The sequence below is a fragment of the Colletotrichum navitas genome (assembly GCF_030913465.1).
Source record: "Colletotrichum navitas strain CBS 125086 chromosome Unknown LY79scaffold_3, whole genome shotgun sequence".
NCBI lineage: Eukaryota > Fungi > Ascomycota > Sordariomycetes > Glomerellales > Glomerellaceae > Colletotrichum > Colletotrichum navitas.
This window is the reverse complement of record NW_026850549.1, coordinates 775213-799734: the sequence shown is the minus strand read 5'-3', so window position 1 is coordinate 799734 and position 24522 is coordinate 775213. Positions and strand designations below refer to the sequence as shown.

Genomic DNA, 24522 nt, shown 5'->3' with positions numbered 1-24522 from the left:
TCTTCTCCTCGGGACCCAGCTCGGGTGAACCCCCCATCTATCCCCTGCCTCTAATCCCCCTCCTCTCCTTCCTGGGACATGCCCCCTCCCCCTCCCTTCTCCGCCTACCCCCCCCTTATCGGTGCGGCGCATCTGCGCTAGGCTGAGCTTTGCCCCTCAGTATACGACACTCACTTCCTTATCACTATCAGAGAGGCCGGTCGTCACTGCTTACTTGAGTTGCGGCTATCATCCCTACGCCTCACGCCAGCCGCATTGTCCAACGACCACTACCGTTACAAAAACCACATATAACGCATAACGCCGCTCACCAGACACGATGCAGCAGCAGACCCCTCCCGAATTTATCCTGGACGCCTTCGCTGACCCAGCGTCCGTCCGCGATGTGGTCAAAGGTAGACTGTTTTCTTACATGTCACTTCTCCCTTCCTGCAGCCCGCAGCGGCAGCCCTGCTAGACGTCATATCGCTCACGAACGAGCAACCTTCTGCACCTTAAACACCACGCTGACCGCTTTCAATCTCCTTCCACATGCCCCGACATTCGGACGCGACTGTTGCGATTAGCTGGAAACTAACACTAACTCTATAGGAATCCTTCACACCATCTTCTTCCACCGCTTCTTCCCTGCCGTCGTCCCCTACACCCGCGAGGTCCTCGACTTGACGCTTCCCTACGTCGACGACGTCGAGCTCGAGACAATGATCGAGCAGCGTGCTACCGCTCTAGTCCGCCAGCTCGACGCCGAGCGGTCTTCATCATCAACATCGACAGGCTCGGGCGGCGGCGGGGGAGGGCGCGGCCAGCTCAACGTCCAGTTCTTCGAGAAGAAGCGCCGCAAGACCTGGCTCATGCGCGGCGACGAGGAGGTCTGCTGGGAGTGCTGGACCGTCAAGGTCACCGTCGCCGAGCCACGGACCGAGACTGGTATGTGCTCCCTACACGTTCCCGTGTCATTTCCGGACACACTTTCCTCAGAGGGGGAAGATAGAAACTGATAGACTTTGGCGGTACGACAGAGCGCGCAAAAGTCCGCAAGGCCATGGAACAGACCCTGATGACGACCGTCATGAAGGTCATCACCTTCGTCAATGCCCACAAGGACCATATCCCTCCGATAACGACGCAGGGGTCGAACCCCTTTCCCTACCAGATCAACATTAACCAAAAGGAGTCCGGATGGGCCACGAGGATGGGTATATACTGACGGAAAATTGAGACTTGACCGGGGCCTCTGAGATACGAGATTTCATGATATCGGCAGGGACCTTTGCAAGGGGAGATGGTTATGAATGCATTTTCTAATGTGACAATGATTAACACTGACACGTCTCGGCAAGGATATGTAGGAAAGGGCGAACACTTGGCGTTACTTTTGGGACAGGGCGAAATATTTACACTAAGGCATAGGCAATCTTGGGCAATTGTTATCTAGAGAGCATTCCAATTCGATACCCGTTTTTAAGTTAACGAACATACACACATCTTGACGTATATGTATGTACAGAAAAAGCCTAACGTGGAGAACTGGACAGAGCATATACCGGTCTCTGACGTAGAAGAACATAAGATATCGCCGTGGTAGGTTTATCGGGCAAGATGGCGAACTCAATCGTCCCACAGGTTCCAGCATCTGCATAGTGCTTGTTCCAAACTAGAATTGATGATCACTACCAACATCTTCAGCAAGCAGCAGAGAAGCGTATCCGGCTGCAGCTGCACACTGAGCCCGTGTTGTCCTACACACAATACAACCAAAGGGCCGTTCTAACCCAACCGAAAAAGCAAGTTCCTGCCATACCCATAGCAAGAGAAAGTGATCCCGAGTCCGAGTGGACGGGGCAAAAGGAGAGAAAGAAAAAAAGGCAGAACCCAATGTCTCCTTGCTTTCCCCCCAAAATGATGTTCCTCGCCGCCAAAAAGCCAGATAATATGTGCGCTGCTTTGTTCATTATCATAAGCAAACAATCATGGACAAGAGAATTGTGAAAGCCTCAAAGCCCGTATCAGACATTAGCCTTTAAAGCCAAATCAGCCCAAAGTGTTTTTTGGTTCCCGCTCCATTATCGTGTGGCCCGAAACAATCGCGCGAATGCCTGAGCATCGGAGACGTCATGCCAGTGAAGTGCGTTCATACATCATAACGGTCGTCATGTCTCAGCGCCAATGAGACTCAAAGGTCTCATTGTGAGATGAGATTAAAATTGCGAGGTGTAACTCCGTCCAAATGCAGGCTTGCCAGACTTGGAACCCGAAGACTTGGGTTGCGAGCCAGAGCCGATCTTTTCGAAGCCTTGCAGGATATCGAGGCCCGAATATTCGGTAGCCTCTTCCGCCAGGAAATCGGTTGTGTCGAAGGAGAAAGAGGGCCAGTCACCCTCCGCCGCCACCTCGTAGAAGGAGTTGGAAATCTTGGTCGGCGAAGGGAATCTCCATTGCGACGCACCGTCGTTGGCCTTGATGGGCGAGGAAAGCCCGTCGAAAACCTTGCTGGGGGTCTCCCACAAGGCGTTGGATTGCGCGGGGGCCTTCAAGAAGGGCGTTGAAAGCACCGACTTGTTGCCATTGCCAGAGTCGTTCGTGTCGGCCAAGGCATTAGCTGAGTGCGTGCGCTCAGGACGAGGCCGTTTTCCGCTAGATTTCTTGGAGGGCGAATCTTGCGGTAAGCCGTCGAAGAAGTCATTATCCATGTCTTGGAAGATATCGAAATCATTAGTGGTCATGAGGTTGTAGTTGTAGACGCTCTCGTCCAAGTTGAAGGCCGGGCTCCATGGCGCATTGCCATCGCCAGTCCCGGCCATTTTGCGTATGGGAGACTGGAGCATCTGACGGACATTTTCACGGTGCATGCGCAGGTTAGTGTTGGGCGATGCAGACGGCGGGGCCTTCGTGGGCGGCTTCAGCTTCATGGCTGGTGTGAGCGGTGGCAGCATCTGACCCTGTTGGCGGAGCGGCGACGAGGACGGCGGGGCAAATGCGTTGTAGGACCGACCCTTGCTAGGGCTATCGTAAGACGATGCGCGCAAGCGAGCAATCTCGTCCTCGGCCCTGCCTGCGCGATTGCGCTTCCGTGGACGGTCAGCTTCGGAGGTGAGAATGCCAGTCTTCTGCGGGCGCACAGCGGACGACTCGAGGGATGAGATGTAACCGCTGTCGTCCATGGACGCAAATTTTCTCTTGTGCGATCTTGTAATCGAAGATGCAGGGCCACGTCCAGGCGGAGGAGGAGTACGACTGCGGGGCTCCATGTGTCGTGGGATTGGCGGTGAAGAGTGCATTGTAGGAGGCAGAGGTGAGCATTCGTGATCCAGCTTGTCCTGTCCGTCATCAGGTGCGGCCGAGTCCGAGACAGGAATGGTAGCGTCGGATGAGAATTCGACAGCGACTGTAGCCTGCGAAGTAGGCAACGGCGGCAGCGTTGCATGCTTAATCGGTGCAGGAGGCGGAAGGGTCGGCTCTTGGATAGGCACGTTGGCTGGTCTCGAGGGTTCCATGCGGGTCGACATAACGGGCACGTTCTCGGCGGTCGTCGCGGTTTTCCTTGCTGGCTTGTCCTTCATGAACTGCTGTTCCATGCCTTCCTGAATAGTCCAGTAGTTGCCCTTGCCTGGGTCGTCCTTGGGTCGCTCTACCTTGATGAAGGCCTTGTGAAGGCTAAGGTTGTGACGAATGCTGTTCTGCCAACCCGATTCCTCCGCCTTGTAGAACGAGTAGGTGTCGGAAATCCACTTATATATCTGGGCGAGGGTCAGACGCCGTTGTGGCGATCGTAGGATGGCCATTCCAATCAAAGTCGCGTAGCTATGTCCCGGTTTCGTTCCGTCGTCGACAATTGGGGGAAAGGAATCGTGTGGGGGCAGGCCCGACTCGTCGGCCTTGACTTTCTTCAGCGGCCTCGATTCCTTGATCGGGGCAGCTTCCATCAGTGTGCGCTTGCCCGGGCCCTTGTGCATATAGAACTGGTCGAAGTTGATCGTCGGTGGCGCAGGGTATAGTTGCGGGTGGACGTTTTCCTTCCCAAAGCCGGCGGCGAGATCCACAGAAGGCGGCTTTTGCGCGACGGTTTTGAACTTGGATAGGTAGGGCTTCTTGTGTAGCGAGTCGGTGCTCTGGGAGTTGGTTGATGGAGGTGCCATTGGCACCATGTTGAGTTTACTACCTTGCGACTTGAGCGGAAGGAAGGGTGATTTTGAGTTGCCCGACAATGCCTTCAAGGGCGAGTGTCTGTCAGAGGCGAGCATGGGAGGGTTGAGAACGACGTTGTTGTTGCTTGTTGCGCCGAGTGGTCGTCTTGGGGGCTTGGTAACGGCAGGCATGGGCGCGTGGTTGACCATCGCAGTCGAGTTCTCAAAGAGGTCGTCTTGGTAAATTTGCAACGGTTCATGGGAACCGGCGTGCCGTGTTGGTTTGGCCATGTCGGCCGGTTAAGCTGGTCAAGATCGTTTGCAGCAAGCGTTAATGACGTTTGCGGCAAGCAGCAGGCTGTAGACACGAGGACATGTTAACGATCCATAAGGCGACAGGTTAGATAAGTAGTTGATGGAGTGGTCTTGATTCATTTGACCTAACTGAAGGGAGGAGAACAAGTGAGGAGAATCAAGGCTCACCTTGGTCGGGTCTAGACTCTGGAAATGACTTGTGGGTCGTGAATGCAAGGGGGCTTTTTTGGCGGTCAAATTCCAAGTACAGCGACGAATGGCAATTTTGACCGAGGTGACGCGATAGGCCGAGCGGTGGCGGATTTGTTTCGTGAATCGACTGAATTAATAGGACGCAATGCCTTCAGATGCCGAGCGTGGGTGATGGTATGTGCGCGTTGTGTTTGTGAGCGTGTGAGTGAAATATGGCTTATGGCAGCGGAAGGATGAAAAGAAAAGAGGGGATATCAGGCACGATACCACGCGAGGGAGAGAGAGGGTAGACAAGATGTAATAGGCGAGCGAGCGGCAACAGGCAGTGAGGAGGAGCAAGTAAAGTAGTGGAAGTAGCGAAGTAGCAAAATAGTGGTAGCGTGGGAATCGGCGGCAGAAGATGGATTGATTTCAGCCAAGGCGAGTGGAGAGGACCGGGATGTCTTTGAAGAGGTGGGCGGCCAGCTCAGCAAGCCCAGAGATGCCGGGTGGAGCCTCTGGAGCTCGGGAGGAATGGGCGATTGGACGAGAGGAGCGTGGGCTGTGACACGACTGACCAGGCTAGGGTACGCCGAAGGTGGCAGCAGGGGTGTGCAGCGTAGACGACCTCCGTAGATGCAGGGAGTGTAATGGTGTGTGGTGTGCGTGAATGCGCTTGATATTGCCCGGGGGTGCAATGGCATACCATGCACGGATGACTGGGGTGAGTCTGTGAGATGGGGGATAGATGGATGGATACGCGATGATGGGAAGCGCGGACGCAGACGCGGAAAAGACAGAGAGAGAGAGAGTGAGAGAGAGATGGGGTCGAAGGGAGGCGAACGAGGGAGCGTCGAGCGTTTGATGGAACACGCCGTCCCGAACGAAAAATAAAAAAAGTTCGAGGGAATGACGTTTGGATTGTCGGCCGAGCACGGGAGACTGTGACCATAACGAGATCAGAGAGGGAGGGACGAACGGATGAACGAGGCGCGATGCGCAGCACACACACACACACATACACACACACACTACCGGTATCCGTCCCGTATCTGGGGTCGGTGCCCTGGGCCGTTGGTTTCTGTCAGGCGCGGAGGATTTGCGTTCGTCTCTGCGCGTCTGCTTGGGCCGCGTAGTGGAAAGAAACGGCCGGCCAGCCAGCCAGCTCGGTCAGTTGAGGCCTATAGCAGGGCGGAGCGAGTGGGTGTCCAACAGGCTTCCGACTCCATCCATTTCAGGTCGAGGTCAGAAAAGAGAAGCTCGAAAGAGTCAATGCTCTCTCTCCAGGGAGCAATCCTGTCAGCAGGCAGGGGCCAGTGGAGAGAGAGGGGGGGTTCGATTGTGCGTGCGAATCACGTCCGGCAGAGGAGGAGCAAGAGGGAAGGATATACCACACGTGTGGGAGGCCCAAAGAGGTGACGACAATTGTACGAAATGTGAATGGGCAATACCGGGCGACAGGTCAGGAAGGCTGCCTACTTACTTACCTACCTACACTACTGGCTATGCACGTATTGTATGCAAGCAGGTTTTGCGGTTCATGCGAGAGTCCGTAGTGGGCCGCGCGAGCTTCATAGGTCGGTCTCCTCTTTTGCCCTATTTCCTTCCAAACAGAGACATTGTGTGCGCCGTCTGTTCTATCCGCTCCAGTCATTACACAATGCCAAAGCGCACCGGTTACGCCCCTTCAAGGTCCCCTACTCAAGGACACCCCAAGGATGATTGCTGAATGTGGCAGCTGGAGATTGTGAATGCAGCCCGGCGGGTAATGGATTGCGTTGCATGCAGGGCTCTGCCGGGAGGATATCTGTGGACGATGCAGGCGAATGATTCAAGCCATGATAGCAATTCCTTACACGGTATTTCCTTCTTGTCTCATCTTCGTTGTGGCGGCCGTTCGTTCAAGTCCGTCAAGAAACCACCGGATGTCAAAGAACGCCGAGCGGAACCGACTCCAGTTGGTAGTAGCCCCAAGGTCTCAAAAAAAGGGACACGATAAAATCAGACCTTGCTTCTTCTGGGCATGGCGTGGTGTTAGTTCGGTCACGGTGGTGGGTTGCACGGCTAAGCGCCCACCTGCCGTCATTCGGCCGATCAGCAGCCGTAGCAGTACTGGGCTTTCCTATCTGAGAGGCGAAATTTCGTCAAGCGAAAGCTGTTGTGTGCGTTGCCTGTAGGCCGGCTTGGCTGACTGGCTAGCGGGCGGGAAAGAGGCCAATGTCTCGCTCTGCGACGAGATTTCCATCTGTGTGTGGCATCACCTCGTCTACCTAGTCTTCCCATGATGGCCTTGTGCGTACAGTGCTGATGCTGGTGTTGATTGGGTCGAGAGCTTGAGGAAGACGAAATAGAATGAAGTCGGCGCGTAAATGACGCGTTTCGCCAGTTCGGGAAAGGACAACAACGCGTGCTCTTTTCACCAATCAACCCACCGCGCAGCGATAGCAGGCCCTCCCTGACTGGCTATCGTGGTCCGTCCGATGAAAGCCGGGTTCTCCTAACCAATTCGCATATGGGGGAGTCACGAATAACCGCTGGAAGGCTGAACAGAGAGCCCGATCTCCTTTCGTCTCAACCTTTTTCTTTTTTCTTTCTTGTCGGACGACGCAGTTCAGTAAAACTTTCGGTCCCTTATTAATTTTTACCCCCCCTCTCGTCTAGCACTGGAAGAAGGAATTGTCTCGCGACGATTATCCCCGTAGTGAGACTGAGACCACCTCCCCAAAGAGTCAAGATCCCATCTTGAGCTGGCCAGATCGTCAGGTACGGAATGTATGTGACCGTCGTTTAACTCTGCCGATGATATAAGACGGGCGGCGATTGCGCTCGTCCATTCCGATCCTGCTCATCTTTCGTTCCCGTGCTCTGCTGAAAAAGACGGCGGGAGTCTCTGCCAGCCAGGCCGTGAGTATGGCCAGCTCGGACCTGAGGAGCATTCCTACGTGGCCGCAAGTGCCGGTGCATCATTTTCACACTCGCTCATTGACCCGTCATCCCCGCTGCTTAAGGGGGTAGGGGTGTCCCAGCAGAACCAACTTCTAGAACCTGGTTTTGCTGGGAACTCTACCCACGGATGGTGCCATTCAAATCCAAGTCGCAAGAGGGGAAGGAGGAGGGGCGGAGAAAGGGGGAAAAAGAGCCGACTGGAGGCTCGAGCCTTAATGCAGGGAAGCCTGGAGTTATCGGCACTGCTCTGAATAGATTAACAGCAACTGCACGGGTATACATACATACGTTTGAGAGGCTAGAATCCTATGGTGGTCCTTCCCTCGCCGTTGGAAAGTGAGTCCTGACAAATAAGCATGCCATCTTCAGATGGCCTTCGACCCTCATCATACATGTCTAGCAATCACAAGTAAACGGGGCGGTCCATTGGCCATTAGGGATTGAGGCTCTGGAACCCTCTTAAACTCCTTTCTGCAAATGCCAAACGGAAGGCAAGTTTCCGTCTCACAAGCACCAGGTGTACTGGGACGACGCGTTTGCTACGACATATGTCTCTCCTCTGGCCACTTGGCCCGAAACCTTGGGGTCTAGAAAGGCCAGCAACCGTCAGGTACGGGGAAATGGTCTCACAAGTCGAGACAGCATTATCCCATCATCAACGCTCCATCCTCCTGCCAGGCACCGGAGACCACCGGACCACCTCCGTTGAGAGGCATCTGACACTAGTCATGATGCATGTGAGCCTGCTGGCTTCAACCATCAAAGGTGCGAAGTTAGTATTACCCTACGTGCTTCGATGCTTTAACACTCGAGACACTCGGACTACAGAAGCGAGCGACCCCATCCGACGATGCGAAGATACCAGGAGCGGAACCGCCCTGGCCACACTGATCTGTGACATCATCCCTTCCTGACCGTCAATCCCTTTGCACATGTTTCTTGCTGCTTCCAGAACAGGAACCTCGTGTCGTCGCCCGTGCCCGGTCGCGGCCCCAGCTCACGATCCCCAATCAAACCGTTTCCACTCCAAACCGTCCCATTGGCTCCCCATCGGCTGACAGTGTTTCAACAAGAATTGGGACCAACTCCCAAGTTCTTGACTGTTCCTCCCATGAGCTCCACGGCGGTCTTGAAGCCACTTCCCGGTTTGGGCGCTACGTACCTGCTGCAAGTGTGAATGCGTGTAACTCACAAATGCGACTTTTCGCCCAGTCTTGCAGGGTTGTGCTACCTATGCATTTAGGTAGGTACTATGTAGGCACGGCCTAGGGACAATTAGGCAGGCAGTCGGACAGGGTTCTGGGGACCAGCTTCCCTTTCTTCTCTTGAGCTCACCTGGGCATCCTTCCTCCTCCTCTCAGTCGTCGGGTGCGTGCCGTACCTGGCAGATGTCCTCTCCCATGTGAATTTCGTGAATCCCCCCTTCCAATTATGCGCATTGCGTTCACAAACGGGGAGGAGCCGTCAGGTGCCTTTCCCACCTCGTCCCAGGGTTCAGCCCAGTAATCACTCCCTGTCGGTTGATCTTCGCATGAGATGCAAATCTTTCCTCCGGGAGATATCCCATCTCGCACATCATTGACAGCGCATCTAGCTCAACCCTCTTGCCCGTTTTTGGCATTTTCTGTTATTCTCTTTGCCTTGCTTGGTTCTTGGGCCGAGTATAATTTTTCATAAAGAAAATAAAAAATTCATCATCAAAAGTCTGCCCCATCCATCATCGAGATCGTGCCACGGAATCCGCTTCCGATCAAGTCTTCCCTTTCGCTTCCCTGCCAATACGCAGCAATTAATGGGAAAATTTCAAGACAACGAGGAACCAGAGAGTGACGAATCCTCGTTATTCTCTCCCCATATCTCCCTGCACCATCTTGTCCCCCCCGGCTTGACCGACTGCCAACTCATCCATCAAATGGAACTCGCAATGCACAAACGACCGCGGGCCACCCAACCCGCGTGCCATTCATTGCATCACGCTGCTACCGTATCCTCTGACTTAACTGAAAAACCGCATAGACCATACGCTAGACCCCTTATAGAAAGCGGTCAATCTATTTCTACACACACCCACCCATGTAACCCTAACCCTTGCCGCCTAACTTACTGCTGACGTAAATGACTCCCTGTATTTGCCACATCTAGATCCCTGTTTCTGCCACCACGCCAGCCCCTTTTCAGCAGCCTGCGGTCTGTGCGGTTTTTCAGTTAAGTCAGAGGATACGGTACCGTACCCCTCTTCATCCTCTCACCTTTCGATGCTCCCATGCCCCATTCTCTTCCTTTCCCAGGCTATCACTCTTTTTTTGCTGCCCCCTCCCCGGAGCGTGTATCCCTGTTTTACTGATATTAATAGCGCTGCTTTTGGTATACCCACCCGAAGTGCCGGCCTTGTTGCCATTGACGGGCCATTCCCATCCCATCTCCATCCTACATGTCTGCCTCGACGGCTTTGTCGTCTCTCTTCCTTAGCGCAGTATCACGGAGCACCAGGCGGGCTGTGACCCGGCCTGGTGGCCTTGCCTTACCTTATCATTTCCCAAATGGAGTCCACATGTAAGGGGTACCGTGCCGCCTGATAGCCCGACCGGCTGTCGTTCTGGAATAAGGCTAGGCGCCAAGGCAGTCAACCAAGCTTTGGCCGTCTTGAGCACATGCGCAATATCGCCGTCCGTCCGTTTACCGATCATCCTTTGAGACTGTGATCCTCACCACCCTAGAAAGAAGCATTGATGACCACAAGCTGGCCGTGTTGGATGCCCAATGCCACCATGCTTCATGGTTCCCATTCCCGTCTTCCCAACAATGGGACAACGCATCTGCCATCTCATTTGCTTCTTTCCCACTGCCTGCCTTGGTCTCCTGCCGAACTAAGTTTGCATATACGTACGGAAGCCGGGCTAGCGTATGGGTCCTTCGCCTCCTGTCTCGCAATCTTCTGTTCGGAAGGATCCCATTTACGAGGGCAAAAAGCAAACGTGAGATATCAACCAATATTCGATTTCCAGTCCATCTACAGGGTCCATTGGTCAATCCGTGGCATTCCTCTCGCATGGCACCTCTCTCGAGCTCGCTTAGTTTCCGTCTCCTTCTAAAAAAAACAAAAACCTTGGCTAACGAGGCTAGGTAGACCTCCAAAAGCACACTTCGTTCAGACTAAAAAGTCTCCAGGAATATCGCACGCTTACGAATACTTTGAAAGAAATTTCGGGACCCTCCCCCTCCCAAACGACCGCACCGGACCCCATCGGCCCTTCCAGCACGCAGGCACACAGACTCTCAGGACCGAGACATTGAGCGTAGCTCACCAAGCAGAAAAGTCTGCCACCGCTGTTTCCTCGAATAAACGAAGAGAGAAAACGAAATTCTGGAGGCTGGTAAAGTTGGATCTCAGGGTAGCAAATGGGCCAACCGCTCCCGCTACCCGCGAGAAATATCCGTGCATCTGTTTCATCATGTCGTAGTGTCTGCTAAAAGAAAAGAGCACTTGGGGGATACAGAAGCACCGCAAAGCATGTCCTCTGCCGACGTGTGCTGCGGGATATCCATCTTGTCAAGGTTGCGAGTTCCTCGCATCTACCTACGTAGCTTTGCGGGTATAGATAGGACTTTGATGCTGCTCCTCCACCACCTCCTCCTCCCCCCCAGAGGGGCCCGTAGACCCACCCCCTCCATCCTCCTGTCATCTTGGTCTCAGTCTTTCCTCAGCGAATGCAACCGTGTTCGAGCTTGAAAGCTGAGCTTCACGCTGGATCCGTAACCGTGCCCTGCTAGAGAAAGACGTGCATATGTAGAACATCCTTAGGCCAGTCTATGCCATATGATCAACTTAGCTTTAGCCTCGCGCCCACCTTAGCCTCGACCACATCTCACCAAGACCAGCGCTTCCGGAGAGAGCCGGTCCAGGGATGCCGACTGCTTGCTATTGCAGCAGAGACATCAGAGTCGTAGACAGGTACTTGAAGAAGATACACACTACGGCGGAGCCAGCAGAGCAAGGGGCCGATCGCATCCGCACTTCATGCACCTCCAGACCACGCCCCGTTTGCCTCCTCCCCTGGGTCTGGTTCAACTTCATGTCAACAAACACCAGGAGGTGCTTGTGTATCTTTGTTGCCAGGCTCGATGTTGTGCCTGTCAGCCGGGCCATGTTAACGCCAGACGTCTCGTGGGGTCACTTGGCTGTGCGACCGTCTGCCTTCCCCTCCCCCAACAGGCCGGAGGTATGCGCGAGATCGCCCATCTAGACTCTCTCCCTGTCCCTACCCAAGTCACAGTAGAAAAGAGAAACGCCATCCGCTCGTTCGCTGGCGCACTCGCGAGGCCAAACGAGAAAAAATTTGAGTGGGAAGAAGAAAAGAAGGAGAGTCTGACTCCCCACAACGTTCCGGGGAGCAAGCATTTCTCCTCCCCTTTCACCTTCGTGCTCCCCGTCCTTCGCCCTTCACCCTCAGTAGACCAACGCCAACACCGACGCGGCATCATTCCCACCTGCATACGAAAAAAGGACAGAGAGAGCTGTAGTCGAGCCCCGCACACAAACGCAACGCACCTCAGACTTGCGATGGGCGTCTTGGCGCCGGTAATAGAATAGCGCTAGAAAATAACTTGAGCCACTGGCCCCGGCATCGGCGCCACGGCACACCTGCACCACGTTCAGGGTCTACGACGGCCTTTTTGCCCAGCTCGGATTCTTTGTCTGACACGACGGACTCGCAGACGGATCACGGGCCTAGGATGATAAAGAAAACTTGGGGCTTGCAGCATTACTAGCGGGAACTTCGGTCTGATACAGGACTGGAACATACACACACCTCCCCTACTTTCTCAATCATCGCCACCCGTGAATAGAATTTACCTCCAACAAATCGTGGAAGAGGACAAGAAACAAAAAAAAGAGGAAAAGGCCCAAGCATAACTCTGCCTCCCACATGACCCGTTCCTCCCCCCTAACACGGTCGATCTCGTCTGTCCGTGTCGGCTTGTAGCACTTAATCCAAAACGCGGCCTGCAGTAGCGGCACCGCTTTTGTCACGAGTCTGTGTCTTCTTCAGAGCCTTACCCATCTGAATCTCGCTGAGCAAGCCTGACGGCCGGCCCCCTGGCGGCGGGCCTGAAGGTGCGTCACCCGCCGGTGGCGGGGGAGGCGGTGGTGGCGGAGCGCCCATGCCCGGAGGCAGGGGCGGGGGCGGAGGGGGGCCACCTGGGGCGGATGATGCCGGCATGGGCGGTGGGGGAGGTGCTGATGGCGCCTCAGGTGCAGGGCCGGGAGGCGGCGGGGGAGCGCCGGTCCCTGGCATAGGTGGAGGAGGAGGAGGGGACGAGGGTGAGGCGTCACTGCCGATGCGCGGGCTGACGGGGTTGGAAGATGGTTTGTCTCCCGTAGCAGACAACGGCCGGGGCGGTCCCATGGTGCCGAACAAGATGGAAGCCAGAGCCGCTGCACTACTGCCTCCAGGCCGGTCATCGTCATCGGAGTCATCCTCGTCATCCTCCTTATCTGTGCCCCAATCATCATCCTCATCAGGACGCTTGCGAGAGAACGGACCGGAAGGCACCGGAGGCGTGGCAGCCGCGGGCGCGGCCTTGCTCTCTTGGGCCATGCGATGGAAGGGGTTGGTCGACTGCGCAGCTGCCGGTGCTGGAGCTGCGGCAGGCGCGGATGGCTCACTTGGACCCGAGGTAGACTCGGACGAGTGAGAGATCATGCGATGGTACGGGTTGCGGCTCTCGCTTTCGGTAGGGGGGCTAGTAATCACCGTCGGGACTGCAGGCGGCGATGAGGGCTGCTTCTCCAGCTCCTGGCTGCTGATCTGGCTGCCGCCCTGCGTAGGGGTCGACGCCTGAGGGGTGATCTGAGCAACGCCGTCCTCGTCATCTGACGAGCTGTCATCGTCGTTCATGGCCTCGAGCTGGCGCTGGAGCTCCAGCTCGCGCTGACGGGCAGCCTCGATCTCGGCTCTCTGGGCTGCAAGCTTAGCCTCCTTCTCCTTTTGCTCGGCAAGGGCTGCCTTCTTCTTGCGCTTCTCTTCTTCCTTCTTGAGCTTGCCTGCCTTGACTTGCTCCTCAAGCGCCTTGAGCCGAGCCTCTGCAGCATGTCGCTCGTTCTCCAGGTCATCTTGCTGCTCTCTGGCTTTGGCCCTGAACAATCATCAGTATATGGCTGTGAACGGCATGCGCGTAAAAACTTACTCCAACTCCTGGGTGGCACGCTGCTGCTCGTCATGCTCTCTAGAAAGACGCTCCTCCTCTGCTTGCTTAGCAGCTTGTTCCTCCTCAGCCTTCCGAGCAGTCTCTCTCTCAGAGGCGTCGCTCTTGGCAGCCTTCCTCGACGGCGGCGGAGGAGGTTTCTTCGCAGCCGGTGCCGGTGCACCCGATTCTTCCGCGAGACGAGCCTGCCGCTCAGCCTCGCGTCGCTCATCCTCCTCCTCGGCCTGGCGCAGCTTAGCAGCCCGTTCGGCCCTTTCACGCTCCATTCTTTGAGCAGCCGTCTCACCAGGCTTAGTGGGAGCCTTGATGCCCAAGGCGGCGAGTCTCTCGGCCATGCGCTGCTCAGCCTGCTGTTTGATAAAGGCAGCGCGCTCCTCAGGGGTTTTGTACGACGAGTACGAGCCGCCAGGAGTACTAGTGCGCGACGGAGGAGCAGGGCTCTCATTACGAGCGGCCGACGCAGCTGGGGCGGGCGATGCGCGAGCAGCTGCAGCAGGTGATCGGGACGAAGACGACGTAGGACGTCGGTCCTGAGCCCGAACACGCGCGGCGCGGCTGGAACGCTGGAGATCGAAGATGAAATCTCTGACTTCATCCTCGACGCCGAGAGCGTCTTCCCAGCGGCGCTTCTCGTGCTCATTGGTAGCGCTCGTGGTGCCTTCTTTCAGACTATCTTCAATACCCCGAGCGAAATCACGCACAGAATCTTCGACATCCTTGACCATGCTCTCGTTGTTCTCCTTCTCGGTCTTGACTCGAAGATTCTCTTCCTCCAGGCGCTTGGGAGCCTCGTCGTCAATGGCGGATTCAACCTTCTTGCCAGTCAGAGCCGCCGTGCGCTGTTGCATCATAGCCTTGGCCCTGGCCTTGAGCCTGTCAGACTCAGTAACAGCACCGCCGGGCCCGGTCCCAACGATAGCAGCGGCACTATTGGGGTGAGCCTTTGCGTCCTTGAGTCTAAAAAGCTCGAGTCTTGCATCTGCAATGGCCTTTTCGGTCTTGCGAACCGCGGAAGCCAGTTCAGGGACTTTGTCCGTAAGGGTCTGCAGCTGCCGCTTCAAGGCGCGTCTCTCGGCTTCCGAATCTCCCGTCGCCAGGGCAGCATCAGGATGCGCATCGATGTCGTCCTGAATACGGCGAATACGACGGTACAGCTCATCTGCCTCGCGACGGTCGCGTCTATCAAGCATATCATCCTCTTCGAGGCTCTTCTCATCAGCAAAATCCATGGCCTCAAGAAGCACTTCCTTCTCCCGAATTTTCTTCCTCAGCTGTTCAAGACCAAGGTCGTCGTAGGGGGTAGAAGCAGGCGACTCGGGTCGAGGCGAGTTGTTGCCTACACGGCGGCGAGCGCTGGACCTGTAGCCCACCTGTTCGTCGTTGTTCTTAAAGACCGTGGCATCCTTACGTCCACTGCTGTAGCCACCAGGGGTGCCCCTCAAGGAATGTGTCTTCATGTAGCTGACTCCGGTCTTTTGGGGAAGCAGGGCGGCGCCAGACTTGTTACGGAACTCCGACTCCTGACTCAACATCGACCTAATGGTGCCAATGGATTCATTGATGTTTCTTGTCGAAGGGGGGACGAGCTCGGGCGGCAGCTGGTTGGGAAGGGGGTAGCCGTTGAGCTTTCTGTAAATCAGATGCATAGCGACAGCAAACTCGTCAAGGTTCAGACGGCCCTTGTTGCCATTGTCTGCAAGCGTCCAGACGCGCTCGAGGTCGGGCTTTTCGAGACCGCTCTGCCCGAATATTTCAATGGCAACATCTCCACCAATGAAGCCCTTGTGAAGGCCGTCCCAAGCCTTGAAAAGTGCATCATAGCGCTGCTTCTCGTCTTTGGTAATTGCCCACGGGATGACAGCATTGCCCTGCAAGCCCTGTGTAGTGAAATTTTGCTGCTCACGGCCTTGCTGCGGCATCATTCTAGCCTGCAGAGCATCGATGTTGGGAAGACCGGTCGCGGGCGTGTTCACGAGACCCCACTGGCCAGGCCGGCCCGTGGGTTGCGCGTTCAGGGGCGCAGCCATCGGCCCTCCTCCTGGCGTAAGGCTATTGCCATACCCGGTGGGCATCGGAGGCATGGGGGGTCGCGGTCCTGTGTATCCCGTAGGCTGCGGGTTCATCCCCGTCGGTTGCGAGTTTATGCCGGGGAAACCTGTCTGCTGAGGTTGTAGACCTTGAGGTTGACCAAAGCCTTGCTGCTGCTGCTGCTGACCAGGAAAGCCGGTCATTTGTGCTTGCAGTAACTGGGAGTTTGATGCCTGGGGCTGGGGTTGGTGAATCTTAGGTTCGGTGCTCGATCCGCCGGTGGCATTACTGCCGGGGGTAGTTCGGCCAGCATCCTCGGTGATGCTGAAGTTGATGATGTCCACCACACTGGAAACCTCGTTCTTGATGTTTTCAGGCAGATTCGAGGGCAGAGCCTTTCCGGTGAGCTTCAGGTTGCAAAGGTACATTGCGAGAGCAAATTCGGGGAAGTGTAATTCTCCAGATCGGGTCGTGTCGGACAAAGTCCTGTACGTCATCAGTGAGTACTGGCTTTCGCAACTCAATGGACTAGGTAGAACTTACCAAATGTGCGAAAGAGAGTCACCGTCGAGACGCGACCGCATCAGCAGGTCTCTTGCCTTGTCTCCGGACATGGTGGCCCCCGGGCCATCACCCACTGCAGACTTGAACAGCGTCTCGAACTTGGACTGGTCTGGAGCAGTGATGAAGGACAGCCGGATGTTGGGAATCTTGTTGGCAGACTTTGGGCGTCTGCCGGCTGGCTTTGGTGTCCCACCAGTCCGAAAAGAAGCAGCCATCTGGCTGAAGCCCGTAGGCTGAGGCTTGATGGGTGCAGCCGCCGGAGTGGGCGTCTGCTGGGGCTGCTGGAAGCCAGTCGGTTGGGGCTGCTGAAAACCAGTTGGCTGGGGCTGCTGGAAACCAGTTGGCTGAGACTGTTGGAAGCCGGTCTGTGAAGGTTGCTGCTGTTGCTGCTGAGCCGGGAACCCAGTCTGCTGAGGTTGCAGCTGCTGCTGGAACTGCGACTGGAACTGCGGGGGGATCGAGGGCATCGGGGGGGCACCGGTCTGGAAGCTCTGCTGAGGCTGAGCCTGGCCAGGGTATCCGGTAAACTGAGGTTGAAGCTGTTGAGAAGATTGCTGCTGCGGCTGCTGCTGTGGCTGCTGCATCCCCGGGTAGCCAGTGAACTGCTGTTGCAATGGCGCCTGACCAAAACCCGTGGGCTGGGGAGCAAACGGGCTCGGCTGTTGCTGCTGCTGCTGCTGCTGCTGCTGCCCCGGCTGCTGTCCTCCCATACCGAAAGAGCTGCCATATTGCTGAGCGCCGGGCCGCTGGCTATTGCCACCCAGGAAGGCGTTCGAGTTCGAATACATGGTGGGCAGGTTGGGCGCACAAAGGAGATCGGGCTCGAAGGCTCCTGATGACGATTAGGTGACGGAGATAGGAGGGATTGAGTCGAAGACGGACGTCACGAGCGGAGAGTCTCCGTCGATCAAGATGGCCAAAGGCTTTCCGACTTGGTTAAGAGTTGGAGAATTGTTTGTGGAGAAGAGAATAGTATAAATGTCGTGCCGGAGTGATGGCAACGCTGATGACGAAGCGCTTCACGAGTGCCCAGCTTGACACGGAGGTTTCAGTAGGAAGGTGCGGCAGCGGCTTGGACGGGGTTGCCCAGTTGGAACCTGGCAGCAAACTGAACAGGGGTCCGCTGGCCCTCCCAGTGTGTGGCTTGATTGCGGTGGGTCCTCATTGCAGAACATTACGTGACGCTCGCTGCATGGACCGGAACCGCGTATGTGCATCAGGTCATGCATATGTCCTTAGCGGAGCACCTGTCCTAGGGTACCATGTACACTGTAAGCACGCTGCACTAGGTAGGTATGGCTGTTAAAGTTTTGCAACTCACGACAGCGCCGTTTCGCTCAGGCTTCGCCTGAGCTGGAGGTTGTAGCGCACTTGACCACCAACCCTCCTTCGTCCCTCAATGGCTTACTTGACAGTCTGGTTTCTGATACTGTTGCCCTCTTCTCAGTCTGTCTTTGATTAGATGCAACATCTTCATGATCTGGTTGACGTTCTCATCAATCCAACAATCCGATCTGGGCCAAACCGACCAAGTAATACCAGCCTCCTCGCACTGCCAGTTTCTTAGGTACTTGCTTTACCTAGCCACGCTCGGTTCTCATTCAGCGCATCGGGGCTCTGCAGGCAGGCGACTCTGACTGCGGCATCTGAGCATAATACTTCTCTACTCACTCAACAATCGCCTCGGATCCAGGATAGCATACCCGCTGCCCCATGTTATATTCTCACTTTTGTGTCGCATCTGCAGCTTGAGAGTTTGGACACGTCGGCTCAGCCGACAGGGAGACAACGGCGAGTGTCCAGTGCATCAGCAATCCGCCTACAAGTACGCAGCAAATGTGCAGGGATCTCTGGACAGCCGTGGTTTGTTAAGGACTGAACCATCCCAGTCCTCTACTTCTACAGTCGTGTACATCTGAATCTGATACATCTGAATTGACCGAATATCCGGCCCCTCGAGCCGGCAATTAGCCAACCACACCCGGCTCCGTTGTGGAGCGGGCATCGGGATGCCATGCGTGCACCCTGAGTCCGGGGATGACGGCGTGGCAGTATCTGTACCCCAAATCCAGACCGAGGACCACAATCCCGTTGATGTCCCAAGGCTCTGTGCTGGACCGCATCTGAGTGACTAATAGTTCTTGTGTTACCTACATATCGAACGAACGCAGCAGCCGCCATCGTCACCCATATTCGCAAACCCAACAACGCACAAACATTCATTTCACACCCCCTTGTCGTGAACCAGATGACTCGAGTCGCCAAGCTTAACTACATACCACTCTCGGTCGGGTATCGCTGCAGTTCTCTTGCGGCCACTTGGATAGATGAACCATTGCGCCTGAGATTGAGTATACTTTGCCCCAAAACTAGAAAGTAGGACACTCAATCTAGAATAGGACTTGGGTGACATAATATTCGACACATCAATCGGCTAAGAGTCGAAATGAGTTTCTTCCCCTTTCAAGAAACTCCTGGTTCTTAAGACGTAACTTTTCCTTTCTCCCTTTTTTCCACACAGGTTTGATAGAGCTTAGTCCAACCGGTTGAAGGCCCCAGTAGCCTTCCAATCAGTCCACACGAAGTGGAGTATTATTTCATTGTGATAGTCAAGAAATTAAATCCAATGCGCAGTCAGTAGACTCTTGGGTAGTGACATGATAGATATGTCGCCGTCCAGCAGCATTTTGTTCAGAGTACGGAGTATAATCTCACAAATTATATATTATAAGTAAGAGACCCTAGCCTATCTTGGAAACAAGCAAAGCCACATCAAGACAATATTCCTACATCGAGAAGATCCGGGACAACGCTAAGCGAAACCTTTCAACGCCAAACACAAAACTGTGTAGTCAGAGCCCACGCACAAGAGGGGGAGGAAACCAGTCGACAGTAATGAAGCTCTCCTGCGACTCTGGGTATCAATCCCGCGCGGGTATCCTTAGCACACGTTTACCCCCATTTTTGAGAACGCCTGGTTCAATACCGGAAAAAATACAAAATAGAGTATGTTGCCGTTGCTGATGTCTATTGTTCGGTTGTTGGGGGTTATGATATTGGGGACGTATTCAATCCTTTCTCATGTTCTTTTTTTTCCCCCTCTTCTTTCGTTCCTCTTTCTTTCATGCCCAAGGACTGCTTTTTTCTTCGAGGGTTTGAATTTTTCTTTCTTTTTTCTTGATTGGTGATTTATCGTAGTGTCGTGGTTGACACGGTGGTCCCTGCTTTCCTGTCGACGTCTTTAGACTGGGCCTGCGTCGCTTCATCGAGAGCAAATCCGTGTTGTATCATATGTTTCAGGAGAGAAAGGTCGAAGTCATCGGCGTTTTCATCCAAAATGCGTGGGGCATCGCAAGATTGGGGTGCGCTCGATGCTATGGCATATTCCTTGATGGAACTTTCTGCTGGTGCCCATTCGGGGGGGGTCGGAAGGCCAGAAGAACCACTAGCGCCTTCTGTCGCGGGGCTTTCAATGACTTCCTCCCGTGTGACGTGATGCGGAGCCGCATGGGCACCAAACTCCTGCGTGGGCTCAAGAGGAGGGGTGTTGGCGCCAAAGTACACGCTTCCACGGTAACCGGGTTGCATGATCTTGCGCCGAGTCTTCATGGCCTTGACCGCGAGCCCACCGAAGACGTTGCCGAGCTCCAGAGTGATCCAGTCCTCCTGGCTCTCTTCCTGAGGATCCCATTGCATGCGAGCCATCTCCTTCTCGAGGGACAACGTTCGGTTCCTCTCAAGGATGCGATCAATCTGGGCTGTCTTGACACTCCATTCATCCTTAAGGTTTTGCATGAGAGTATTGTTCTTATCCATTTCCATTGCGAAGTTCTCGAAAGCAGCCTTGGAAAGGACCTTGGATGCTCGGCGAGCTCGTGCAGAGGAGGGCTGACCAGTGGGCATTCCCACATTTTGGACGCTAGACTTGACAGCTGCATTGAGCTCGGAGCGCGAGAAGGGGCAGAACTCCTGGATAGAGCTGTTCTGGTCGAGAGCTTTCGCCATGTGCGACAGGTTCGACAGGTTAAAGTTGTTCTCCTGCACATCCAAAGTTGTTAGAGTCTGGTTAAGGTGGATGGCGTGCGCCAGGTCGCCAATGTTCAGATTGAGCTTTTGATTGCGGATTCGCAGGTGGCGCAGTCCTGTGTTCTCGGCAAGTCCAGACAGAGAGCGCGAGAATCCCAAACCCAGTTGACCCTCGTCGAGCTTGGCAGAAAATCCAGAGAAGTCAAGATACTGAACCGACTGGTTCGTAGCAAAAAAGTTCGACACAGCCATGCATGCCTCTTCGCTGACCTGCCCAGGAGTCGACGTTCCCACCAGACTAAGGAGCCGGATGGTCCGGTTGAGGGAGAGTGCCTTGATAATCCTAATGTAGTTCTTCTCGTTCTGGAACTCGATCATGTCCATGAACAACGATGTTGGCCCGAAGTTGCACGCGATCGCATTCGCCAATGCTTCCGTGCCAGTCTCGAGGTAATTGCCGCTGATGGAGCACGTCATCACTCTACCCTGGCCCATACTGTTGAACAACTCAGCAATCTGGGTACCGGTCATCCCGCAGTTGTTGAGATCCAGCCTACGCAGATAGTTGGCCTCGGGGCGCTGCAGATAGTTGCCCAAAACTTGTAACGTGGCATCGTTCAGCTGCGGGAAGTTAGCGGATGAAAGTGTGCAGGTCTCGAAGCATTTACGTTGATGTTCGAAAGATCGAGTTCCTCTAGGCCCCACCGCATGATAGTTTCATCAAAGAAGATGGGGTCTCTGAACTGGCTGAGACAGTTGCCGGCGATACCGAGCTTTCGAAGACAGAACAAGTGGGAAAGGTTGCTCTTGACAACCATGTGATCTACATGGCCGATATTGCGGGAGGTATTTAATGCTTCCATCTTGTATCCTTGGGATGGCAGGGCGTCCCATATCTCTTCCAAACTTTTCTCATCGAGATTACATCTCGAAATGTCCAGCTCTTTCAGAAGATCGGGAATTTGCAATACGTCCACTGCATCTCGTCAGCCAAATGTACGCAAGAGATCGTTGTTAAGCCTACTCACCCAGATCATCAACCTCAGCTGCGGTCAACGGGTTTCCACCGACAAGTAGAGTGTCGCAGGGGATGCTGCCAGTCTTGAGGAGTAGGAGGATTGGCCTAACAACCTCGGGTTCCGTTTTAGAACCGGCTCGAGTGCGCGAGACGCCCACAATGTTCCGCGACGCCAACACGTTGGTCAAGTCGATCTTTCTGACCGACCCGGAGGTGAAGGCAACAGCGTGAATCTCTTGGGACAGTAACGGCGCAGACTTGAGGATGTCGCGGTGCGCGCCGTCGATCACGAGTCCTGTCAGCGATTAGACAAATTTGCGTCTTGGCCCAATCGGAGAACCCAACCTACCGTCTCTGTTGACATCTGCCACAGACTCATCCCAACCCGGGACGTCGGTTAATCCACATAGGGGAGAGAAGTCGACATCACGGAAAGACAAAGCCTTGAAGTAGTCGTTGAATCGGAGGGCCTTGAAGACCGCCAAAAGTTGGAGAGCCGAGTATCCACCTGTTTCCTTCGCAGGGAGAAGTCGGAACTCAGGACAGTGTTCCCTACGCTCGCACTTCCAGTTTACCGTCCATTCGGGAGCTTTGCATTTGAAGGTGGCACAGTAGGCTTCGAGGGTTCGCTTGAGGCCACCGTAATCCTGACCCGAGGGAAGCAGAAGCTGAGCAGTCAGGCCTCGGATGTCGAAGATGTCCCTTTGCATATGCTGGGGCCATGCCGGCCTTACTGCGCGGTCTGCCTTCATGAACGTCATGACGATTTCTCTGTACCAGCGGCTAGCGAGCTCAAGGCGTTTTTCGTTTTCGCAAGGTAGTCTTCACTGCATGTTAGCCACTGTAGTCGTTGCTTTCGCAAGCAGATATCGACACATACCGGAACCCGAGAACAAACCGCTCCTCGTGGGGGACCATAGTAGCCTTCAACCGTACCAGCGACGTCAGGCCAAAAGCCACAGTGTTGATATCGATATCTTGGGGCGCCTTGTACACCGAGGTCCTAGCAACCCGAATAAGATAGCACTTGTTCTGGCCGAGAAGCAAGTAATAGGATGAGCCGTCACGAGACTTTTTTGCGTTTTCCGTGTTCTCGGCTTTGGAACTCAGAAGAGTGGTCCGGTGAACGACCGGGAAGATGTCCAGCGGGCATCCACGGCACGGTGGCTCTTCGGTCGCGACGATGGCGTAGATAGCTGCCTCAACATTGGACGCAATGAGACCTTTTGGCACGGTGGAAGAACCGACAGATTCACGAATAGCATGACGAACTCCCGACATCCAATCGTCTCGTTCTGCGGGCATTTCAAAAAAAAGTTTTGTGCATGCCCATGATACCAATGGAGAAGTCTCGGACCACCATACATCCAGTCCAAAGTGCGGGCTTACACCCTCTTCGTTGAAAATGTTGACGATTCTGCACAGAGGGATCTCAACCCGGCCGTCTGAATGGGTTCCATCTTGACTCAACGTCGACGAAGTTGACGACCTTTTTAAGCGTGCCGTCGGAGGAGCCAATTCGGTGAAATTCGATCTCGCTGCTTCGACGCTGCTAAATTTGATCAGATGTCCATCAGTCAAGACGACATACTCTGCGCGGGACTTCCACAAGCGACTGTCGGTCTTCAACGGTCCATGCTTGAGGATCCTGACAGGGTTTGAGGGCGGCTGGGGGCTGAGATAGTTTGGAGCCTCCTCGGACATGTGGGAGCTCGCGGACGAGTCCTTGGAAGCTCGTCGGTTGATACGGTAGAATATCGAGGACGAGTTCGAGCCACCGGATCCGTTGTTCTTGTGAAGGACGCGTTTTGACTTCATATGGAGGCCACCGGATGCCTCCTCGGACATGGATGCGAGGTCGGTAGAGGATGTGCTGCCGCTGACCTTCCTGAAGGTCTTGGCTAGAAAACTGCGCCTCTTGCCCCCCAGCGACGGTGTTGAGGCGCTCCGAAGCTCTGCGGCGGTCCTGTCGGTAGTAGTTGTGTCTCCATGGTGCGTCGTCTGAATGGTGGGCAGCATTGACTGTCGGTTCGCGGCGTTCATGGTTGACAGATTTGACGTGCAGTAATCGGGGGTCCAAGCCCAGCCTATTCCGCCGTCGTTGTGACAGAGTACCCCCGCCTACTCGGGCCCACGAGGCCGTCAAGGTCGAGAATGCGAATTATTGGGCCATGCAACGCTTACGAACGAACAGGCAGGTCGTCGAGATCGATCGGGAGCTGGTGACGGAAGCGCAGTTTACACTCGAGAGGAAGGGGATCGGTGAAAGGGAAGAGGGCGATGTCTCCGTCAACAAGACGACGAAGTAAAGGGTCGAGATAAGGAACGTGCAAAAGAGAAAGAAAAAGAAAAGGAAAAATAGGAAAGGGTGTCAGGAGGGGGCAAGAAGCGCAAGTATACAAAACAAGACGGATGACGGAGGGGTCTCTCTCTTTCTCTCCCTCTCTTTCTGTGCCTATCTCCGTCTATCTCGTTGGATCGAGCGAGATAGAACAGGGTAGGTATCTGGGAAGCAGGGAACAGCTGTTCGGAGGGAAGGGTGGGAGATGCAGCGGACGTGCGGTGACAGCTGGGTACACCTTGCTTGGAAGGGAAAGGAAGACCTGGAGCGAGTCGGGTGGATGGCAGTAGCAACGGACGACGAGGGGTGCAATTCGGATGACTGAGTGGGTGGATGCGGATGGATGTCGGAACAGAAGCGCAAGAGACCTGATCCTGGCTGATGGGAGAGACAAGGCGGGTGGCGAGTCGGGCAACGGTACTCAGCACCGAAGGCGTGCGTGCGTATCGGTAGGTAGGTACAGGATAATAGAGTGAGTTGAATGAAGTCGAATCAGGAATCGTCAGGCTTAAGGTACATAGGAGAGATGAGGGGTGCACGTGTGTATTGCGTGTGCTATAGTACAAGGGGTGATGCAGGACCAGCCGGAGGTTGAAGGCGAGTGTAAGGCAAGTAGGTAAGCAAGTACTAATAGAACAGAAGCCACGAAGGTGGTCAGGTAGGTAGAGGTAGGTAGGTAGGTAGGTATGGTGGTTTGGGAATTGGGAGTTAGAGAAAGGGATGGATGAAGAGGAAAAGGCGACGATGTGTGTGGGTGTTTGCGTTCGCAGCGACACACAGCA

General features: G+C 54.9%; 7 protein-coding genes across 7 annotated transcripts; 2 read left to right on the top strand and 5 right to left on the bottom strand.

Moving 5' to 3' along the window:
* The first annotated feature begins 48 nt into the window (after positions 1 to 48).
* On the top strand, positions 49 to 1502 carry LY79DRAFT_536955 (autophagy-related protein). Its single transcript, XM_060556638.1, has 3 exons — positions 49 to 395; positions 592 to 927; positions 1020 to 1502. Exons 1-3 carry the CDS (start codon positions 320 to 322, stop codon positions 1205 to 1207), a joined length of 600 nt encoding a protein of 199 aa, XP_060419760.1. The 5' UTR covers positions 49 to 319; the 3' UTR covers positions 1208 to 1502.
* Positions 1503 to 1918: 416 nt separating this feature from the next.
* Positions 1919 to 4818, bottom strand: LY79DRAFT_208035 (fork head domain-containing protein). The gene is made up of 2 exons (XM_060551516.1): positions 4608 to 4818; positions 1919 to 4482 (listed from the first exon to the last, which is right to left on the bottom strand). The coding sequence occupies exon 2, from the start codon at positions 4413 to 4415 to the stop codon at positions 2199 to 2201; it is 2217 nt and encodes a 738-aa protein (XP_060419759.1). The 5' UTR covers positions 4416 to 4482; positions 4608 to 4818; the 3' UTR covers positions 1919 to 2198.
* Positions 4805 to 5999, bottom strand: LY79DRAFT_208068 (uncharacterized protein). Its single transcript, XM_060551517.1, has one exon. It carries the CDS (start codon positions 5560 to 5562, stop codon positions 5098 to 5100), a length of 465 nt encoding a protein of 154 aa, XP_060419758.1. The 5' UTR covers positions 5563 to 5999; the 3' UTR covers positions 4805 to 5097.
* Positions 6000 to 11430: 5431 nt separating this feature from the next.
* LY79DRAFT_207985 (uncharacterized protein) lies at positions 11431 to 12477 on the top strand. The gene has a single exon (XM_060551515.1). It carries the CDS (start codon positions 11575 to 11577, stop codon positions 12145 to 12147), a length of 573 nt encoding a protein of 190 aa, XP_060419757.1. The 5' UTR covers positions 11431 to 11574; the 3' UTR covers positions 12148 to 12477.
* Positions 12478 to 12544: 67 nt separating this feature from the next.
* On the bottom strand, positions 12545 to 17143 carry LY79DRAFT_505249 (uncharacterized protein; the record flags this gene model as incomplete). The annotated part of the gene is made up of 3 exons (XM_060553597.1): positions 12545 to 13694; positions 13746 to 16277; positions 16335 to 17143. The coding sequence occupies 3 exons, from the start codon at positions 17141 to 17143 to the stop codon at positions 12545 to 12547; spliced, it is 4491 nt and encodes a 1496-aa protein (XP_060419756.1).
* A 523-nt stretch (positions 17144 to 17666) lies between these two features.
* On the bottom strand, positions 17667 to 19039 carry LY79DRAFT_536942 (uncharacterized protein). Its single transcript, XM_060556637.1, has one exon. It carries the CDS (start codon positions 18576 to 18578, stop codon positions 18255 to 18257), a length of 324 nt encoding a protein of 107 aa, XP_060419755.1. The 5' UTR covers positions 18579 to 19039; the 3' UTR covers positions 17667 to 18254.
* Positions 19040 to 19544: 505 nt separating this feature from the next.
* On the bottom strand, positions 19545 to 23753 carry LY79DRAFT_699793 (leucine rich repeat protein; the record flags this gene model as incomplete). The annotated part of the gene is made up of 5 exons (XM_060564902.1): positions 22280 to 23753; positions 21749 to 22221; positions 21410 to 21694; positions 21050 to 21357; positions 19545 to 21002 (listed from the first exon to the last, which is right to left on the bottom strand). The coding sequence occupies exons 1-5, from the start codon at positions 23440 to 23442 to the stop codon at positions 19545 to 19547; spliced, it is 3687 nt and encodes a 1228-aa protein (XP_060419754.1). The 5' UTR covers positions 23443 to 23753.
* Positions 23754 to 24522: the final 769 nt, after the last annotated feature.